Source organism: Dermochelys coriacea, chromosome 2, assembly GCF_009764565.3.
Source record: "Dermochelys coriacea isolate rDerCor1 chromosome 2, rDerCor1.pri.v4, whole genome shotgun sequence".
In the NCBI taxonomy this organism is placed as follows: domain Eukaryota; kingdom Metazoa; phylum Chordata; order Testudines; family Dermochelyidae; genus Dermochelys; species Dermochelys coriacea.
The window spans coordinates 188,922,911-188,945,185 of record NC_050069.1 but is presented as its reverse complement, the minus strand read 5'-3'; the positions used below and the strand labels follow the sequence as shown (position 1 = coordinate 188,945,185).

General features: G+C 37.3%; 1 protein-coding gene across 1 annotated transcript in view; it reads right to left on the bottom strand.

The window, feature by feature from the left end:
* The window catches only part of ULK4 (unc-51 like kinase 4), a 417,484-nt gene that overhangs the window by 113,236 nt on the left and 281,973 nt on the right, over positions 1-22,275 (bottom strand). Inside the window, exon 33 of the mRNA XM_043508874.1 lies at positions 17,580-17,685. Coding sequence (XP_043364809.1) covers positions 17,580-17,685 — 106 coding nt within the window. The remainder of the gene's footprint in view (positions 1-17,579; positions 17,686-22,275) is intronic.

The window sequence follows — 22,275 nt, the reverse complement described above, 5'->3', positions numbered from 1 at the left end:
GTGGAAGAAAAATGCTGCTTTTAGCCATCTTAATTTAAACGAAACAAGCACAGAAACAGTTTTCTTACCTTGTGAAATCTTTTTTTTTATTTTTTAAACTTTCCTTTTTTTTTTTTTTAGTAGTTTACATTTAACACAGTACAACCGTCTTTGCTTTTTATTGGGGGGTGTGGGTGTCTCTGCTGCTACCTGATTGCATACTTCCGGTTCCAAATGAGCTGTCTGGTTGACTGGTCAGTTTGTAACTCTGAGGTTCTACTGTCTATATAACAGTCTGGGCAAAATAACTATGAAATATGACATTTTAAAAGCATCAATAAAGCCATAAACAATACTTCAACTTTTAAACAACAGAATGAAGGAGAAACTTAATGCAGGGAGCATATGTAGGTTTTTGAGTAAGTAACCCACCATATGGCAAAAATGAGAATGGCCTTCAAAAAAAGATATGGACAAGCTGAAACTGAATGGATATAAGTTAAAAATAATTTGCACTACATTTTCTCATCTTTCTGAAATATCACATGGCAGGTAGAAGCAAGAAAAACAACATCTTCCCTGCTTTTACTATCCCAAAAGAGAAAGAATTTTTGGTTACAGGGGTGTAAAACAGCAGATCAAAATATTTAGTCACAGATGCTGTTTAAAAAGACTGGGACCAGATTTTTTTTATCCAGTTTCAGTAGAAACTTTTGTATAAAAGCAGTGCCCTATTTTTCTTCCTATTCATCTACAAAATGTCAAGTGAAACACTGACTTTCTGTTGAACAAAGGAAAAGAGCATCTCAAGTGCTTCAGCCAACCAATTACGTATCTATAGAAATAACTGTATATCATCTAAAAGTAAAGGTTTCCACAGAGAAAGCTCTATTTGAAAAATAGAGAAAGTGATGTCTTCCAAATTAGGGCTTAATGGCATGCAAAATTGCAATGGTTTAACTAAATATAAGGTTTTAACATTCATTTAGTTAAACCAATGCAAAAGGTTTCATGGAGACTAAGTATATTCATACCTGGTTTATAAGAATTTAGCTTAAATCAATTAGGAACAAGTTTAAACGAAAATGAAATAAGCCATTCTTAAACCAAAGTAAGACTGTTTACATAAGGTTTTGCAGGGGTTTTCCTTAATCAGGTAAAAAGCTGATTTAAGTTAAACTGGTGCAACTTCTGGGTGTAGATAAGGTTTTAGACTCCAAAATAAATTTACTCAGAGAAAAGGATCACACACACACACACACCACACACACACACACACACACACACACACACACACAATTATATTTCTCATGTACCCAATGTACAGATTGCATCCCAAAATGGTCTACTGAATTAAATACAGTTAGAGAGTAGCAATGAGAGAGAGAAGTAAAGAAGTAAAGGTTAGAAATAAAAAGCATGTTTTTAGGTGAAACTGAAAGAAGGTGTACTCATGATGGACAGCTAGAGAAAGGCTATTCTAGATGGCAGGAGTATCAAAGGCAAAAACTTTGACCATTAGAACAATATTTTGCACTTCTATATAATCTCAAAGTGATTTACAAACTTTACTGAATTCAACTTCTCAACATTCCTGTGAGTAGGTAAATATTATCCCCCTTTTACAAGTAGAAAAAGTAAATCACTAGGGAGGTGAGTGGGGAGTAGAACCCAGATTGCCTGAGTCTTTGTCCTGAGATGCTCTCTTGCATGAACAATGGAAGGGTGGAAAGTCGGCCACGAGGCCAATGCAAAGTGAGCAGTCAGCCGATTGGATAGAGGCAAGGTGACTTTACAACCATGTAAAACAGTTCAAGGAGTAAATAAAAATGTTTCTAAGTGTTTCTGGTGTCATCAGCTGTTGCAGGGAAAGCATAAATCCTTAATTTGGATCTAGATTGCTAAATGTAAGATGAGCTACTTTTCCAGTTTCGTTTTAAAATATAAACAGATTGGCAATTTTTAAGTTTTGCACACGTATTCTGTTATGTTATAATGTCCTTTCTATTTTAGGAAAGGAGAAATGTATTTTAAAGATTAGATTTCCCTGGGCTGCTTAAATTGCAAATTCATTTGCATGGGAAGCACATTTGTTTAGTCCACATTTTTTTCTGCAAATAACTTAGAAGGAAAAAATATTCTTGCCTGGAAGACAGGGGTAGCCACTGGGAAAATGTAACAAAAACCTCAAAATGAAATAAATTCCTACAAATGGATTCACAAGACAGCTGTCCACTGCACTGAACTGGCCTCTCCAGCAGCAGCACTTGATCTCAGTGATTGACAGAGTGCACTACTTTCAGTGGAGTCAATTAAACATAGCAGAAGAGGAATATTGGCTCAATGGCAGAATAATGAATAATATCACTTAATTCTTACTGTGTATAGTACTTTTCATCTTCAAAACTCTGTACAAACTTTAAATTGTCTCAGTCTAATCAATATGTGACTGACTATCTTTCAGCTAGAAATCAAAATAAATACTGGCTGCTAAATAATACACAGAATACAAGGTGATAACTGTTGAATCTGTGTTTTGAATTTCATTTTCTACAACCATCCAGCAGCTTACAATTTATATCTTACAAACTACGTAGTGACACTGTTGTCATTATACCTTAATTTATCATCTCTAATGACTAATAGTTTGTGTCACTAATGGCACATTGTATTTAATATAATAGCTACACTTTCATTACAAAGAAAAAAAATCATTTTACTTGATCATTTATTCTCTCCTAAATGACATAGCCACAAATCCTGATATGTGGGTTGGGTTGTATCCTGCCTCACTGTAGTAACAGGGAAAGGTGTAAAGATGTCACTTAAATTGCACTGCAGGAGAAGTACCTTTTAGAATGGATCTGAATGAAGCTGTAATCTCTAGGGATCAGAATATGACCATCCATCATATGGATGAATGACAGGGTAAGAGTTTGAGGACGATTCTCCCTTTTGCAGGATCACTTGCTTTCTCCATGTGGAGAATGAAAGAATGATGTGTAGTATTTTTTATAAATATCATCTGCCCCTCACATTATCTGTTTGATATTAAGCTGCCTGACAGCCAAGAGTTAAATCCAAGGAGGCTGTTAAAGGAGAAACTAACAGGAACAATGGCAAAGACAAGACATCTTAGGTAAAGGGCTCCAAAGGAGCTAAGATCACAATGCAATTGGGAAGTAGCTACTGTCAGGATTTCTTCCCCACTCTGAACTCTAGGGTACAGATGTGGGGACCCGCATGAAAAACCCCCTAAGCTTATTTTACCAGCTTTGGTTAAAAACTTCCCCAAGGTACAAACTTTGCCTTGTCCTTGAACAGTATGCTGCCACCGCCAAGTGTTTTAAACAAAGAACAGGGAAAGAGACCACTTGGAGATGTCTTTCCCCCAAAATATTCCCCACAAGCCCTACACTCCCCCCCTTTCCTGGGGAGGCTTGAGAATAATATCCTAACCAATTGGTTACAAAATTATTAAAGACCCAAACCCCTGGATCTTGGAACAAAGGAAAAATCAGTCAGGTTTTTAAAAGAAGGATTTTATTTAAAAAAAAAAGCAAGGTAAAAATCATCTTTGTAAAATAAGGATGGAAAATACAGGGTATTCAGATTTAAAACACAGAGGATCCCCCTCTAGGCAAAACCTTAAAGTTACATAAAACAGGAATAAACCTACCTCTTAACACAGGGAAAATTTATATAAAACAAAAGATAAACTAATTCGCCTTGCCTGGTTTACCTATACTGGTTGCAATATTGGAGACTTGGATTAGGATGAGTTGGAGAAGATGGATTTTTGTCTGGCCTCTCTTAGTCCCAAGAGAGAACAACCACGTAAACAAAGAGCACAAACAAAAGCCTTCCCACGCACAAGATTTGAAAGCATCTTGTCCCCTTATTGGTCCTTTGGGTCATGTTCCAGCCAGGTTAGCTGAGCTTCTTAACCCTTTACGGGTAACAGGATGTTGCCTCTGGCCAGGAGGGATTTTATAGCCCTGTATACAGAAAGGTGGTTACCCTTCTCTTTATATTTATGACAGCTATCTATGTGGCTCTCTAGATTTACAGATTCTAAAGCCAGAAGGGACGATTACGATCATCTAGTCTAACCTCCTCTGTAGCACAGGCCATAGAACTTCCACAAAATAATTTGTAGGGCAGATCTTTTAGAAAAAACACTCAAACTTGTTTTAAAATGGTCAGTGATGGAGAATTCACTATGACCCTTGGAAAACTGGTCCAATGATTAATTGCTCTCACTGTTAGGCTGACAGCATATGATCAAAGGGGATCCTAAACCTCAAAAATGCTTATCTTGGGTGGAGTGGGTTAATGCTGACACCCAATCTGACTGAAACAGACAGGGACTTCCATTACGAAGGAGGCTGACTCTCCCAACCCAGAGATGGGAATAAGTTGGACCTACCTGAGCTATGGTTTAATCCACCTCAGATCACAGCTCCCCATGGTTTACAGGTGCCAAACCATCCAAACCTGTCATACTAATATGGTTGGTAAGCAAGGGGCTGAAGCCCAGAGATCCAATCTAAGAGTGGATCGACTATGGGGTTCCACCTAGCAAGAGGTGCAGGATGCTAGGCCTGTCTCCTGAGGGGTAAATTCAAGAGGGAGAAAAAGGGGTCAAAAGCACAGTTCTCACCCTGTAATTGTGACAGTCAGCCTGGAGGCTATAGCTCTTGTTGAACAGCCATCACATGGGCAAATACTGATGGCAGAACCTATTTTTTTCACACACAGGCAACAGATGCATTCATACCCTCAAAAATGTTCACCAAGAAGTTTGGTGGTGATTGGACGTCTAGAGTAGTGAATGCCAGTGAAAATGAGGTAGGATCAGATGAGGCTAAAATAGGGAAAGAACAAGTTAAAAATTACTTGGACAAATTAGATGTCTTCAAGTCACCAGTGCCTGATGAAATGCATCCTAGAATACTCAAGGAGCTGACTGAGGAGATATCTGAGCCATTAGCGATTATTTGAAAAGTCATGAAAGATGGGAGAGATTCCAGAAGACTGGAAAAAGGCAAATATAGTGCCTATCTATAAAAAGGGAAATAAGGACAACTCAGGGAATTACAGACCAGTCAGCTTAACTTCTTTACGCTGAAAGATAATGAAGCAAATAATTAAGCAACCAATTTGCAAACATCTAGGAGATAATAAGGTGATAAGTAACAGTCATTTTGGATTTGTCAAAAACAAATTGTGTCAAACCAACCTGATAGCTTTCTTTGACAGGAAACAAGACTTGTAGATGGGGGGGAAGTGGTAGACGTGATATATCTTGACTTTAGTAAAGCTTTTGATATTGTCTTGCATGACCTTCTCATAAATAAACTAGGGAAATGCAATCTAGAGGGAGCTACTATAAGATGGGTGCAAAACTTGTTGGAAAACCATTCCCAGAGAGTAGGTATCAGTGGTTCACAGTCATGCTGGAAGGGCATAATGAGTGGAGTACCACAGGGATCAGTTCTGGGTCCAGTTCTGTTCAATATCTTCATCAATGATTTAGATAATGGACTACAGAATACATTATTAAAGTTTGCAGATGATACCAACTTGGGAGGGATTGCAAGGGGTTGCTTTGGAGGATAGGATTAAAATTCAAAATAATCTGGATGAACAAAATGGGAAATTACTGCCTAGGAAGGAGTACTGGGGAAAGGGATCTGGGGGTCATAGTTGACCACAGTCTAAATATGAGTCAACAGTGTAATGTCTGTTGCAAAAAAAAAAAAAAGCGAACATCATTCTGGGATGTATTAGCAAGAGTGTTGTAAGCAAGACACGACAAGTAATTCTTCTGCTCTACTCTGCTCTGATTAGGCCTCAACTGGAATATTGTGTCCAGTTCTGGACACCACATTTCAGGAAGGATGTGGACAAATTGGAGAGAGTCCAGAGAAGACCAAGAAAAATGATTAAAGGTCTAGAAAACATGACCTATGAGGGAAGATTGAAAAAATTGGGTTTGTTTAGTCTGGAAAAGAGAAGACTGAGAGGGGACATGATAACAGTTTTCAAGTATGTAAAAGGTTGTTACAAGGAGGAGGAAGAAAAATTGTTTTTCTTAACCTCTGAGGATAGGACAAGAAGCAATGGGCTTAAATTGCAGTAAGGGAGGTTTAGGTTGGACATTAGGAAAGACTTCCTAACTGTCAGGGTGTTAAGCACTGGAATAAATTGCCTAGGGAGGCTGTGGAATCTCCATCATTGGACACTTTTAAAAGCAGGTTAGATAAACACCTTAAGGAATGGTCTAGATAATTAGTCCTTCCACGAGTGCAGGGGACTGGACTAGATGACATCTTGAGGTCCCTTCCAGTTCTATGATTCTATGATCTCTAGGTTTCTTAAAGCAGCAAACCATCCAAAGGATAGTCAGATAGTCAGTCATTAAAAAGTGACTTCCATTTGAATGAATCTTGTACCTCATGGAGTGGAGTACACTTCCTATGGTTACCATCTTGCTTTTCACAGTACTGAGGCTTAGTTCCATGGATGGTGCAACTTGTAGACAGTATGGCATAACAGTTTTGTTTGAGCAGGTATTTGGCAGGTATCAATACCTAGATAGTACGTGATTGGTATTCTTTAAATAATTGTAAATTAGACATATTACAAATTAAGGATAGATTAAACAAAACAGATTAGACTAAAATCCTTCCATCATTAAGTGAAACTGGACCAGATATGTGAATCAAGTCTCAGCGATGGGTGTCTCATAAATTATAATATTGTAGAATTAACTGTTTCTGAATATACTTTTGTTTCTAATCTTTCTCCCTCAATAATTTGTGTTAATCTGAAATAGTTCAGTGACACATGAAGAGTTGTCCTTGGTGTGATCAGTCGTTCTCATCTGATAGCCCTTAAAACTCTCCTGCCCTTGCATTCTGAACTTTACATCACCATATCAAAGATTTTGCTATATCGTATAAGACAGTCATTTTTCTCTCCATTGATAAGATATAAAAATCAATTGTTCAGACTTAGCTGACATTGTTTCCTCATATAAACTCTTATCTATGGGAATACGACGGCACATATTGTCTTCAGGAGCTCATTTACTTCAGGTTAAAATAACTGTGTGAGAAAAAAGGTGAATTTGTTTCATTATAGGGGGAAAAAAAAAAGGATGACCTTACTATTAGCAGGAAGGTATAACAAGTGTTGCTCCCTGTCTAAGTGTCCCAGGTAGGACTTCTGGAGTGTTTCCAGCGTGTGTGGCCCTTCCTCTGACGTCCAACTCAAGAGACACTTTTACAACTATCCCTGTTACTACTTTGAGAGAGGATGCAATCAACCTGTCAGGATTTACTCTTGCTGTAAAAAAATGTCCATTATATTCATATAGTTACCCTTTTGCATTGAGAGCATTTTGGATCCTAAGTACTGATAAAAGTGTTTAAAAATTCTTTTTCTGTATATGTAAATTTACTTCTTGTCTCTTGCTCCTACCCTTCACAGCCACAGACATATTGTATATGAACTAAGTAACAGGTGCTCAGGTACTACTACAGTGATGAGCATGGTAAAATTATTCAGATAGGATGACTGATTTTTCTATGGACCACTTTATACACAGTGTCTGTAATATGAATGTGAGCAAGAGAACAAATATGCTGCTGCTGCATTTTGGAAAAGCTTTCTAAAATCTTAAGTTTTTCTAAAAGGAAATTATGATAATAAAGTCTCTTTGTCACAAAGGTGTATGTTTACTGTTGAAAAGTTGTTAAGGACTAAATCACAATGTGGCCTGTGTAAACTGTGCATATGACAATCAATTACGAAGCATGTCCAACATGGTCAAAAATGACCCCAAGATTCTTAACCTGATCTGTTACCTTTGAATGAATCACCTCAATGTGTAGGGAGAAAGGAAAGAGAGCCTCCTCATAACAATGGTCTCTACCCAGCAGCAAGACTTCTGTTCTCTTGCTCTACTAAAAGTGGTATACACACTTCATACAAGTGAGTGAGTATATGTTCACTTACACTGGGGATGAACAAATGGGCTCAGAAAAAGTAAAAAATAGGCTGAATCTTGGCTCTTCTTTCTACCCAAACTGAGCTTGTACCTCTTAAAATATGTGCATCAGTTCAAATAGTGTACTAAATAGGTGTTAAGTTAGGACTTAAAAGGATTTCCATCCCTACCCAAATCCAGCTGACTATCTCCTCCCAACTCTAGATGAAAACACTGCCTCTCCCCAAAAAGAGAACTAGAGACTGTTCCTTTCTTTTGTCCTCCACATATCTGCTCTTCATTTCTCAAACCCAGCTGTTCCAATAACCCACTATTATTTCTGCCTTAAGTCTATGCACAATCCAATTCCGCAATTTCTGGTACTTTTTCAGCACTGAGATATCACAAATACTTTACAGTGGTTCAGTGAAGCACAACAGAGGTGGGATAACGGGGCAAAGGAAGACGGAATAGGTCAGAGAGCCAGCTCTCTCATAAGGAAGGGCCAGCATCCAGTCTACATGAATGGGGACGACAACCAGGAGAATAAGAGAGAAGCTGGTTAGGGAGGCAAGAGTTGTTACTAAGAACTGGCTGACAGGCAGAATAATTAAGAGAATTTTGGAAATAGGACCTGGACTACAAGTATGGTGGAAGAATGGTAGAAAAACCTCCTCCAAAGGTATGGATAAGTTATAAGACTTTGGGGGCTTATTTGGATCTCAGAACCTTTTGCAGTTTGCCTATAATTAAATTATAGATCTATAAATGACACATGACCTTTTTTATTAAAAAATGTTAATGCTGGATTGTTGCTGCCAGGGGAGTCACTTTTTCAGTGTGCAAGATTTAACAGACTTTAATAATACGACATGCATAAAGACATTTGAAACCTAATTAATCTCTTGACATTTGACTAAAAGTCAAAGCAGTGGACCACAAAATGAATGGGATACTTCACCTGTGAAGATTGATTATTATCTTTTTTCATGAGGTGCAAATGAGTTATTAAGATCCTTCTACAAAATTTTATTGTAGCTCTTTCCCTTTTTTAATAACTGTTCACATGTTGAGTGCTTACTATATTTCCTTAATATAGTGTTGGATTTAATGATTGTTGTATGCTGTCATTTTGTGTTTTTATTTATATTTCCAGTTTTAGAGAAGCTACTCCCACTCTCATTTGCCAGAAAGAGCTGTTAAAGTTTATTTTAAAGCTGGTTGTGTCATTCTAGATGGTAATAGCCTGGAACTTTCATCTCCATTTTAGTTCCTGAGATTCAACACACTTGGCAACTCCAAACACAGCGGGATAAAGTTTGGCATATGTTCCATCTAGGACTATCAATTAATCGCAGTTAATGCATGCAATTAACATAAAACAAATTAACTAGATTTAAAAAAAACAGTTATTAATTGCAGTTTTAATAGCACCGTTAAACAATAATAGAATACCAATTTAAATTTATTGTAAATATTTTGGATGTTTTTCTACATTTTCAAATATGTTGATTTAAATTACAACACAGAACACAAAGTGTACAGTGGTCACTTTATATTACTACTTGAGTTTGCAAATATTTGCACTGTAAAAATATAAACAAAAGAAATAGTGTTTTCCAATTCACCTCAGAAAAGTCCACTCAGCCAACTGTTAAGACAAAAAAGTTTGTTTACATTTACAGGAGATAAAGCTGCCTACTTCTTATTTATAATGTCACCTGAAAGTGAGAACTGGTGTTCTCCTGGCACTGTTGTGGCCAGTGTTGCAAGGAATTTATGTGCCAGATATGCTAAACATTTGTATGCCCCTTCATGTTTTGACTTGTAGGCTCTATAGTTTTACATTGTTTTGTTTTTGAGGGCAGTTACGTTAAAATATTCTACATTTGTAAGCTGCACTTTCATGATAAAGAGATTGCACTACAAGACTTGTCTGAGGTGAATTGAAAAATACTATTTCTTTTGTTTATCTTTTTACAGTGCATATATTTGTACGCCTATTTGTACAGTTTGTAGTCTGTGTTGTAATTGAAATCAATATATCTGAAAATGTAGAAAAACATCCAAAAATATTTATAAATAAATTAAATTGGTATTCTATTATTGTTTAACAGTGCGATTAAAACTGCGATGAATTGCGACTATATTTTTTAATCTTGTGATTAATTGCAATTATTTTTTTAAATTATTTGACAGCCCTAATTCCACCATATAGTGGAAACTGTGAGGGGCACTGTTGGCTCCTGTCCTGGTCCCTAGGGAACCCAGCAAGCTCAGTAGCGCCCAATGAGCTCCCTCCAAAATGGTTGCACTACCTGATTTTAGCAGGGGAAACAGTGGTCTGCTACTGGAGCCTTGCAGAAGCAACAGCATCTGCTCATTATATACCACACCTACAGCTGCGCTTACCCTGCTCTCATTTTCACTGCCTGATCCAGCCAGCTTCTAGTGACAGTCCTTGCTCCAAACCCTGCTCATCCCTTGCTCCCAGCCCCCCCTGCTTCATTCTGTTTTCTGACTCCTGGCTCTGACTCTTGGCTACATCTCTGACTATGACTCCAGCTTACCCTTCAGCTTAGACTTGCACTTCTGACTCCGGTTATGACCTTCAACTTGGCCCTTCAACCCTGACTCCAGCTTCACCTTTGGACCGGTCCCTGATCCCTAGAGTTACGCTTATTATTCCCCGAACTGCCACCAAAAGCACGAGGCAAGGTCCTGCTCCACCCACTAGGTAGGCCACCCATGCCCCAGCACTTTACAATAATCACTTTCTGAAGACACAGTTCACATGTAAATATCTTTTTCACATCAGATTAAACTCTCCTCATAGTCCTAAAGTTGTTAACTTCAGCAAAGGAGTGAACATTTGGTAGAAAAATCTGAAACATTTTGATAAACTGTTAATAGGATTGCCTGGTGTCTGGTTTTCAATTAGAATGCTTGGTCGAAAAGGGACCCTGGTGCTCGGATCAGCACCATTGACTGGGCCATTAGAAGTTTGGTCCACGGCACAGCGGGGCGAAGGCCGGCTCCCTGCCTGCCATGGCTCTACGTGACTCCTCGAAGCAGCAGCATGTCCCTCCTTCAGCTCCTATGCCTAGAGGCAGCCAGGGGGCTCTGTGCGCTGCCCAGTCTGCAGGTACCATCCCCGCAGCTCCCATTGGCTGGGACAGGGCAGTGTGCAGAGTCACCTGACTCCGCCTCTGCATAGGAACCAGAAGGGGACATGCCACTGCTTCCAGGAGCTGCTTGAGGTAAGTGCCGCCCAGAGCCTGCACGCCTGATCCCCTCCTGTGCCCCAACCCCCTGCACCGTCCTGATCCCCCTTCCACCCTTCGAACCCCTCAATCCCATCTCGGAGCACCCACCCACACCCCAGCCGCCTGCCCCAACCCAGTGAAAATGAGAGAATGAGGATAGGGAGAGCGAGCGACCGGAGGGGTGCGGGGAATAGAGTGAGCGAGGATGGGGCCTCGGATAAGGGGTGGGGCCTCAGGGAAGGAGAAGGATGCGGGGCAGGGCAAGGGTGTTTGGTTTTGTGCGAGTAGAAAGTTGCCAACCCAAACCGTTAATGGAGTACTGGACTGCCAAAGAAGCTAAAGATAGAGTAAACAAATGAATAATTCTGGACATATCCAAAATTGGACTGTAAACCACCTACTGGACTGATTCAGTGTTGCAGATAGAAATCTTGCAAATTACTCCTCTATGCCCTCCCTGAAAAATCAGTTTATACAAATATGATTGATCTGATATATACATAAAGGTTACCAAAACCTTTTTCTAGTCCATCAGTCTACTCTGCAATAATCTGATATGTTCATCTTTGAGAAGCGAAGCTACAGAATGACGCTTTACAAACACATTTCTGCCTCTAGTAAAATGTGTCCAATTTCTTTCTATAAAAGACATGCCAGCTGATATGACAGTAAAAATGAAGTATTTCCTTGCCTTTGAATGAGTACCAAAAGACAAGAACAAAATTCACAATGGGCAGAAATGCTGCTACAATGAGGACAATTAAATGCTCCTGACAACCTCTAATTCACATAAAATATTCTGTAAATAAATGAGAAGGGAAACAAAGGTGCTAGAAATAATAAACTGAGGGTGAAATGTTCTGCAAAATACGACAGTCTTACACACTAATGTAACTCACTTACCGTAGGTAAGGCAGTTCTTTATTTCACCCTCAGTTTATTATTAAAACTGAAATTCTAGTCAATATATTGGGTTCCAGCAGCCTTCAGAGTACAGAAGCAGGTGAGTATCTACTGTACATCTATAATGTTCAACATTTGCAAACAGTAATCAGATACTACAGTTTTTTCTAATATCTAGAATAGAGCATCAGTGATAATTACGTGCTATATGTTGCGAAATGTCGACCTTTTAAAATGGTGACAACTGTAAAATCCTGTCAGAGAAAAAGTTACTAAGTGTATCTGAGATGGCATTATTGCAAGATATTGGTTTCAAGATCTGATCACCAAGAGTTGAAGTTAATGATGAGATATGAAGAAGAATCATTAATCCATTAAGAGCCTTTTTAAAGATTAAGAATATTCTCCTTCTCAACTTCCTTTTTGTATGAGGTGTACAGTGACATTTTTTACCTTGTTTTGCCTTGAGATTTGTATATACTTGGCAGAGAGTAGGCTTATAAACTAAAGTTTTAAAAGACAAACACCTGATGGTTGATACACTGAAAGAAAGAATCCTATGAGACATCCAACCATACGAATCTTTTAGATGGGAGTTAAACATGACCAAAATACTTTTGGTTATTTAAGACCTGATTATACTTTTCACAAGAGACTGAAGTAATTCTGCTAGTCCCTGTGTCCTCACTGAATTCCAGCCTGGGTAATTATTCTGGGCCATATCATGGAGCTGATTATTAAGCAGAACTCTCCATTAATTTTAATGGGACACACATGTATAAATTGATGGCGTGGACCATTCTAAAATTCCCCTCACAGATCCAGTTACATATGTTATTCTCTATTTCACCTAGAAACATTACAGGTGAGCCTCATTACACATCTGATGTTTTCTATGACATAAAAGGCTGTAGTTCAGAGGAGAGAGATGTGACTTCATGGTAGTCTACATAAAGGATTTTGGAATCAAAGCAGCTAAAATGTAAGGCATTATCATTGTTATCAATATGAAACTGCAGAAATAATCATGAAGCAAGATCCATCATGCAAGATTGATTGAGGAAAGGAGAAAAAGTAACATGTAGACTGTAACCCACTCTACAATCTTCATAATCTAATACAACTCCCCTGGGGAGGAAAAAGACAGTAAATTCCAAAAACTAAAAAGTACAAAAGTAATGGGAATGACTAGGATCTATGATTGATCTGCCTTCAAAAATATTGGTTTCCTGGCAGCTGAAGAGATAGAATCATAGTCAGAATAGGAAGGAGGGTTTTAGTTGCTAGTGTTTTAACTGTTAAAAAAAAAACAAATTCAATAACTTTCTGTGAGGCATTATTTGAACACAAGATAAATGAAGCAAAACAAAAGCATCTTTAGGGCATAATTTATAATATGTTTATGAGTGATCCCCTTGGAATTATGAATTTACTTTATCATAAAAGGGAGCATCAGCAGTATAACTTTTCAGGACTGACTTCATAACTGGAGTCTCACATAACGTTCAGTGTATATAGAGCTTTTCATTTTCAAAGCACTTTAAGTACATTAACTTGTTAATTCTCACACTGCTATGGGGAAGCAAGAGAAAATTAATTACCTGTTATGCTCTATCCCACTACTACTGCCCCATGGACCAAAATATTTCAAGGGGGCTCCACTTGTCTTGGCTAGGGAGCTGAAACCGAGGGATAAGAATCCTCTAGGGTAGGATCTTTAAAGAACTATAAAAGGCCCTATTTTACAGATGGGAAAACTGAAATTGAGATAGACTTTCCCAAGGTCACAGACAGAATATTATCTCCCAGACCACTAGATCATGTCCTGCTCTGTGTATAAAGATGACAAAAATCAGGAACTTGAGATAGTGCCATACAAATTTTAAAGTGTCTTTATGCAGCAGGAAAGAATTCTAAAGTTATTGTGGGTGTGATGCATGGCTAGAAAGGGTTAAGCGTCCTGCAGGATAAATGACTCAAATTCAAACTTAAAGACATATGGAGAGATAATGTCTGTGTTTTTGTGTATTTACATATACATGGGTAGTGGTCAACAATGTAATCAACAGTCCCTGTATGCTGTATTCTGTAAATTCAGAGATCAAAAAAAAATCCTAGCATTTAAATGAACTGTAAACGCGGGATATTGCTGTAGTCACCTCTTTTTGAAGTGTATAGTATATCACCTGTGAATGATGAAAAAACAGGCAATTGCCTTACTTTAGTCTGTGTCAGGTTTCAGAGTAGCACACCTGTTAGTCTGTATTCACAAAAAGAAAAGGAGTACTTGTGGCACCTTAGAGACTAACAAATTTATTTGAACATAAGCTTATGCTCAAATAAATTTGTTAGTCTCTAAGGTGCCACAAGTACTCCTTTTCTATTAGTCTGTGTGAATAATTAACGAGGATGCTTAAGAAATGAGGGTCTATTGTTCCCCAAGGACTCCAACCTGTCAAAAAAGGCCTGAATTGTATAAAAGATGTTTGGGTCCCAATCATTTTTATCTCAGATCTGCTTGAAGTTTTATTCAGGAGAAGCCTAAGCCACAAGGACTGAGATCCCAATTGTGACTGCACTGCCCTGAAATATAAACAATGAATATAACCTATGGACTATTTCTGAAAGAACTCTTTGTAACTACAAAGCTTACCATCTCTGCTATGAATCTGAACCTCAAGAATTGAACTCATGTCTGTATGTATGCTGATCTTTTAACCATACTCTCTTTTCTTTTTTCATAAATTTTAGTTTAGTTAATAAGAACTGGCTGTAAGCGTGTTTTTGGGTAAGATCTGGAATATTCATTAACCTGGGAGGTAATGTGTCTGATCCTTTGGGATTTCTTTTTTATATGACGAAATAAGATTTTCGGTAATCTTCATCATTCTCAATTTGGGTATCTGGGTGGAGCCCTGAGGCTGGGTTATTTTAAGGGAACTGTGTTGTTGGCTTCTGGGCAACCAGTGAGATAATAAAAAAGCTGTTTTGTGCTGGCTTGGTAAATCTAAGTATTAAATTATCCACCAGCTTTGGGGATAGTCTGCCCCATTCTTTGCAGTTCACCCTAATTGAGCAACCTCAGCTGGCTCCCCGGGACCCCGGTCACAATGGGAAATGAGAAAAGGTAAACAAGTCCTCTGTTTTGCTTTAGGCCAGCATTCATCCCACCTTTATTTGGCCAGTAGAACTTTCAAATCTATCTTTACCAGATCAGTATTTCTGTAATTATCTTACAGACTTGGGTGTCAGAAGTTGTGAACTTTAGGATTAGGTCCTCAATCAATAAGACACTGGCTATGCTTCAGGTATTTAGTACCTTGAAGACTAACCAGTTCCTAAGGGTGCTGAGACTTAAATAGAGAAATTGTTTCTGGTTGCTGTGAAGTACATCCAAGTAAGGGCAGTGAGGTGTGGTGAGCCCCAACTAGTGTCATATCCAATCCCTATTGGGACTCTCCCTTCTCCAAGCCTGTCCTCTCCATGTCACATCTGCCTTCAATAACATTTCTATTTCAAATAACATTCCAATTCCTCAAGCCACGAACTACCCCCTGAGCGATGAGACGCATAAAGTAGATAAGAGGTGGGAAAGAACTAGCACATTGCCAAGTAATGTGAAAAGTAAATGAGAGTGGGACCCAGCAGACTACATACAGGAGACAGGTTTCAGAGTAGCAGCCGTGTTAGTCTGTATTCACAAAAAGAAAAGGAGTATTTGTGGCACCTTAGAGACTAACAAATTTATTTGAGCATAAGCTTTCGTGAGCTACAGCTCACTTCATCGGAATGCATCCGATGAAGTGAGCTGTAGCTCACGAAAGCTTATGCTCAAATAAATTTGTTAGTCTCTAAGGTGCCACAAGTACTCCTTTTCTTTTTACACAGGAGACAGGCAGGGGCATGATGCTTGCTGTGGAGTCTTAATGTAATTTAAATGTATTATTTTGTTTTGTTTTTTTAAAGACAAAGTCTTTCAAAGAATTACAAAATATATACAACTAATAAAAAAACAAAAAAACAAACAAATATTAAACAGCTCATATATAGGTTTTCTGATCTGTACATACCTATTTAGATGATTTCATACTTAGGTGTGTGGAAATCAACAATGTTTATCAAGAAATGAGGGTGCCTTTTTTGAGTCTAATGAGGAAATACATATGGTGTGGAGTTTATTTAAAAATATTTTGCAGCTGTTGTGAATTATAATTTATGTGAATCCATAATTTAGACTGTAATACTGTTAATTCAAAAAGTTGTATTAAAAATTATGAAAAGATCAGTGCATATGCACTAGGGAATAACCAGATTTAAAGTGTTAATGCAATTAATTTTAAAATTAAACAAAACAGAAGAGCTTTCTCTATATTATGAGTAATCTGTTTACAAGCAACATTTCAATTAAGTACATGTCCTAAACTGATAAAAATACCATTAGCACCAGGATTTTAATATTTTAATTACTCCTAGATTTTTAAGGTCAAGGGGACCATTTTGAAACTGTCTGATCTCCTGTACAACCTAGGCCATAGAAGCTCACCCAGTAATTTCTGCATCCAGCCTGTAAACCTATAACTTCTGTTTGAAGTTCTAATATATCATTATTATTTATATAGCAGTCTGTATATGTCTGAAGCTCTATTCAACACACAAAAGAAAGAAGTTGCCCCAAAGAGTTTACAGTCAAATTCACAGAATTATGATAGCACAAGTGACAACTATTCAAGTGTACTGTTGCAGATTTTGTCTTGTTGGCTTGTCAATGTTTCCTTACTCACAAAACCCAGGGTACTATTGTTAATAAGTAATTAAAAATGGTCTATGCTAGCAAAATGCGGTTACAAATTTATAGATAAGCTTTCAAACAAATGTATTCTCATTTCAGCAACAGAAATTTCTCACTACATCTTGTAAACTGAAGCCAAATTCTCTATTTCAACACATTTTATTACTGAATCTGCCTTTTATTTAGATGTGTAATGATTTTTATAGTTAGGACCACTGAAGTCAATGGGGCTCCTCCTGGGTGCATCAGACTGCCTATACAGATCACAATGTAGGACTGGGGCATTAATTAGTAAGAAAGAAGTTTATAGTCCTAGTGTGACTGGCCCTTTCACAGGTGTGAATAGGAAGGTAGGAAGAATACAAGGAGCCTCCCTTCTTCCTGCATGCTCCAGGTGTGCAAGGACCAGTTACAATCAAAGTTCATGTGCTCTGGGCTCTGTACCACCCTTATACAAAGTTGTGCCTTACAGGTACAATTTAGCTTTCACTTAGTCGCTCCTTTAGGAACCACCAGCTTTAGTGTGGCTATGTAATTATAAACTACAGTACATAATTAAGTACACTGAGTAGAAAAGCTCATGCTATGATACATACATAGGCAAATATTTGCAGTGAGGAGGGTGCCAAATATAAGAAACACATACCTTGTTCATAAAGTAAAGTCATGTTTGTATTTTTGTGGGCAACCAGATTATTCAATAATGCAATTACACTCTGCATGGTATTACCCAGCACACTGTCCTGGTGCTCCTGTAATACAAATAAAATTAAACAACAAATAAAACATCTTCCAATACATTTACTTATTTTAAGTTTAACAGTAGGCTGTTTCCTTGCAAAATGTAATGGGAAATATTATCCAATTCCTTTAAAATTCAACTTCATGATTACAGCATAATGACAATTACATTAACATGACCTCTTATAAAGGTTGTTTAAGAGGCTAATTACCTGCACTAAAACCTCAGATCTGAACTTCACATGTGACCTTTCATCATAAATGAGTTGAACAAAAACTGAATAACCCTGAACACTTAGATCTGGATTAGAATTTTACCAATCTCTAATCACTTCATATTCAGAACTGATGTATATTTTCATTGCATTACATTTCTCTTACAGACTATTCTCATTCTATTTAGCTTTAGTTCGAGGTGCCATAGAAAGCCATGTGATCCTTTTGTTATTTTGTGAGTAAATACAGCAGGGGGCAAGATTTTTCATAAATGTAATATTAAGGTTAATATTAGGGCTGTCAAGCTATAAAAAAAATTAATCGTGATTAATAGTGTTGTTAAACAATAATAGAATACCATTTATTTAAATATTTTTGGATGTTTTGCACATTTTCAAATATATTGATTTCAATTACAACATGGAATACAAAGTGCACGGTGCTCACTTTTATTTTTACAGTGCAAATGTTTATAATAAAACATAAATATAAAGAAATAGTATTTTTCAATTCACTTATTACAAGTACTGTAGTGCAATATCTTTATTATGAAAGTTGAACTTACAAATATAGAATTATGTACCAAAAATAACTGCATATAAAAATAAAATAAATGTAAAACTTTAGAGCCTACAAGTCCACTCAGTTCTACTTCTTGTTCAGTCAATCGCTCAAACAAGTTTATTTACATTTGCAGGAGATAATGATGCCTGTTTCTTATTTACAATGTCCCCTGAAAGTGAGAACAGGCATTCACCTGGCCCTGTGCCAAATACGCTAAAGATTCATATGTCCCTTCATACTTCAATCAACATTCCAGAGGACATGCGTCCATGTTGATGATGGGTTCTGCTTGATAACAATCCAAAGCAGTGCATGTTCATTTTCATCATCTGAGTCAGATGCTACCACTTGATTTTCTTTTTTTGTGGTTTGGTTCTGTAGTTTCCGCATTAGAGTGCTGCTCTTTTAAGACTTCTGAAAGCATGCTCCACACTCTGACTATCTCAGATTATGGAAGGCACTTCAGATTCTTAAATCTTGGGTTGAGTACTGTAGCTATCTTTAGAAATCTCACATTGGTACCTTCTCTTTGCGATTTGTCAAATCTACAGTGAAAGTGTTCTTAAAATTAACAGCATGCTGGGTCATCATCCGAGACTGCTATAATATGAAATATATGGCAGAATGCCATATAAACACAGAGCAGGAGATATACAATTCTCCCCCAAGGAGTTCAGTCACAAATTTAATTAACCCATTGTTTTTTTTTTTTTACCAAGCATCATCAGAATGGAAGCATGTCCTCTGGAATAGTAGCTAAAGCATGAAGGGGCATATGAATGTTTAGGATATTTGACACATAAATACCTTGCAATGCTACAAAAATGCCATGCGAACGTCTGTTCTCGCTTTCAGATAACATTGTAAATAAGAAGTGGGCAGCATTATCTCCCGTAAATGTAAACAAACTTGTTTCTCTTAGCGATTGGCTGAATAAGAAGTAGGACCATGTATCATGAGTCATTACACAAAGTAAAACTATTTCTCCATGTTATTTCTCCCCCCCAACCCCATCCCACCCCCCAATGTTCCTCAGATCTTCTTGTTTCAGAGTAGCAGCCATGTTAGTCTGTATTCGCAAAAAGAAAAGGAGTACTTGTGGCACCTTAGAGACTAACATTTATTAGAGCATAAGCTTTCGTGAGCTACAGCTCACTTCATCGGATGCATTTGCATCCGATGAAGTGAGCTGTAGCTCACGAAAGCTTATGCTCTAATAAATTTGTTAGTCTCTAAGGTGCCACAAGTACTCCTTTTCTTTTTTCAGATGTTCTTGTTAACTGCTGGAAATGGCCTACCTTGCTTGTCACCATGAAAGGTTTTCCTCCTCCCCCCCCCCCCCCCGCTGCTGGTGATGGCTCATCTTAAGTGATCACTCTCCTTACAATGTGTATGATAAAACCCATTGTTTCATGTTCTGTGTGTGTGTGTATAAATCTCCCCACTGTATTTTTCACCAAATGCATCCGATGAAGTGAGCTGTAGCTCACGAAAGCTTATGCTCAAATAAATTTGTTAGTCGGTAAGGTGCCACAAGTACTCCTTTTCTTTTTGCGAATACAGACTAACACGGCTGCTACTCTGAAACCAGTCACAAGGAATATGTTACTACTTTTCTTAAAATAGTTCCTTCCTGGTCAACTTCTGCGTGCAATTCAAGGTGATGTTTCTCATCTATAAAGCCCTGGATGGCTTGGGTTCCCACTATCAGAGAGACAACTTCTCTTTCCACACATTATTATCATATCATTTGAGATAAGGTAGAGCATTTGAGGGCCTAGATGTAAACATTACGTGGTTAAGTAGCTGGGAATTCTCGGGGGGGGGGGGGGGAGGAGGGGGGAGTTCTCCTGACTCTGGAACTGATTTTTCTCAAGGCTCTGCTGGACTTTAGGATACAATGCAAAGCCTAAAATATAGTCTGATATATTTAAATACAATGCTGGAAAGCATAAATGTAATCTCCTTTAAAAAAATAAAGTAACCAAAACAGAAAAAAGTGATGTCATATGGCAATGCTATTGAAAAGCAATTTTGAAATATAGTCTTGGGGGACTTCAAGTTTTCAGATAAGCATTACTAATATATCAACAAGATACATGTTCATCTTATAGCCTGTCACCTTCTCTCCAATTCGTTTTTCAAAAGCATGCTTGGAGCACAATTAATATACACCAAGAAGATATACTATATTCACAACAAAACTAACTAATAATATATTCTATAGAAAACCAGTTCCTAAGAAAACAAAAATGCAAAGTTAGTAAAAAGATCACTGTTTATGACAAAATGACAGATGACACTCGGTATCAAGTACTTTCTGTGGAAGTATAATAAATTTGTCATTCTGAGACCAAAGCACCATATATTTGATGTAAATATCTTGTAATCAAAATTTATCTTTTTAAATATACATTTGTAATAGAGAACTTGGTAGTTGTGCAGCATTGCAATCTTTTGCATCCACAAAGTTAGTAGCTCTTAAATTAAGTCATAATTCTTTTAATGGAAATCAATCAACTGTGTTATATATAACTCTCTAATGAAAGATAGAAGCAAAGGCACCTGTGCAACAATTAAAGCAGTATCAAATGAAGTTTATTGTACTATAACCTACACAACTGTAGATTTCAGAATGTAATTCTAGGTATCTAAGAGAGAAAAATACTCTCTTAATAAAATATTATTCTAGGTGTCCAACTTAGAGAAAAAAAGTGTACTCAGCTAGATTACTGAAGTTTTTATTATATTGTATATATATAAAATGAATTATGGCTAGGTCTCATGAAGCTACAGGTATGCATTACCTATACCTAAGATGTCACTGATGGCTGTTATGCTAGATATGTAAGGTTTGTATAGAAAATATTTAACTTCTAAATAATCCATCAATAAGCAAAGCTGATCTAATTTGTGTGCACGACACCAAGACTGTGGACATTTAATGAATAGTGCACTTGACAGCTTTAATAAAACATAGCATTTGCCAACAGAGATAATTAGAATTGAAGAAGCAAAATTCTAGTGTTTAACAACGCAGATGAAACAACTTCATTAAAATGTACAGCTTCGGCAAATGAAAGGCTGGAAAGCACTGGACCCTGAAGAATCAGCCTTCTCAAAACTAATTGCTTCAGTGCTTAAACAGGATAGCTATGAAATACCAAGGGCATAACAAGGAAATACTAGTTTAAAAAATCGGCTTTTCAAAGAACACTGCACTGTATTTAGGCCATTAAACTTTTTATTCTAATTTGAAGGGTTGTGTGTTAATGAAAGAAATCGCTCACACTGTTTTAAAACCAATAAGGTAAGTAAATTTAAATTAGCTACATGGACCTGTGAGTTTCATCCAGATGCTATTGTATAAATCCCAGTAATAACTTTTTTCTTCCTTTTAGTGCATCAGAATTTAAAACAACACACCCAGACTTCAGCATTTTAACCACTTTGTTTGATAACACTGAAACCAGACGGCAATTGTGATAAAAGTTAATCCTCTGGAGACTGTACATAACATGTACATGCCCCTCTAAGCATTAATTTGGCTGACAGTCTGGAAAATAAAACACTTTAAGGGTTAACTTCAGAGATATGCTGTAATTAAATTACAGGATACCATGACATTTCACACAGTAATTCTAGTCCATTCAATGGAATTACAGTGGTTAAACTGCAATTATTTTAGGAGCTCTCTTTCTCAAGCATATGACCTATGAACACAAGTTAGTTAATTAATATGAAATCACAAGATGTTTTGCATTTCTTACAATAAATCAATTGATACAAAAGTATTATAAAAATGAAATATAGCCAAACTA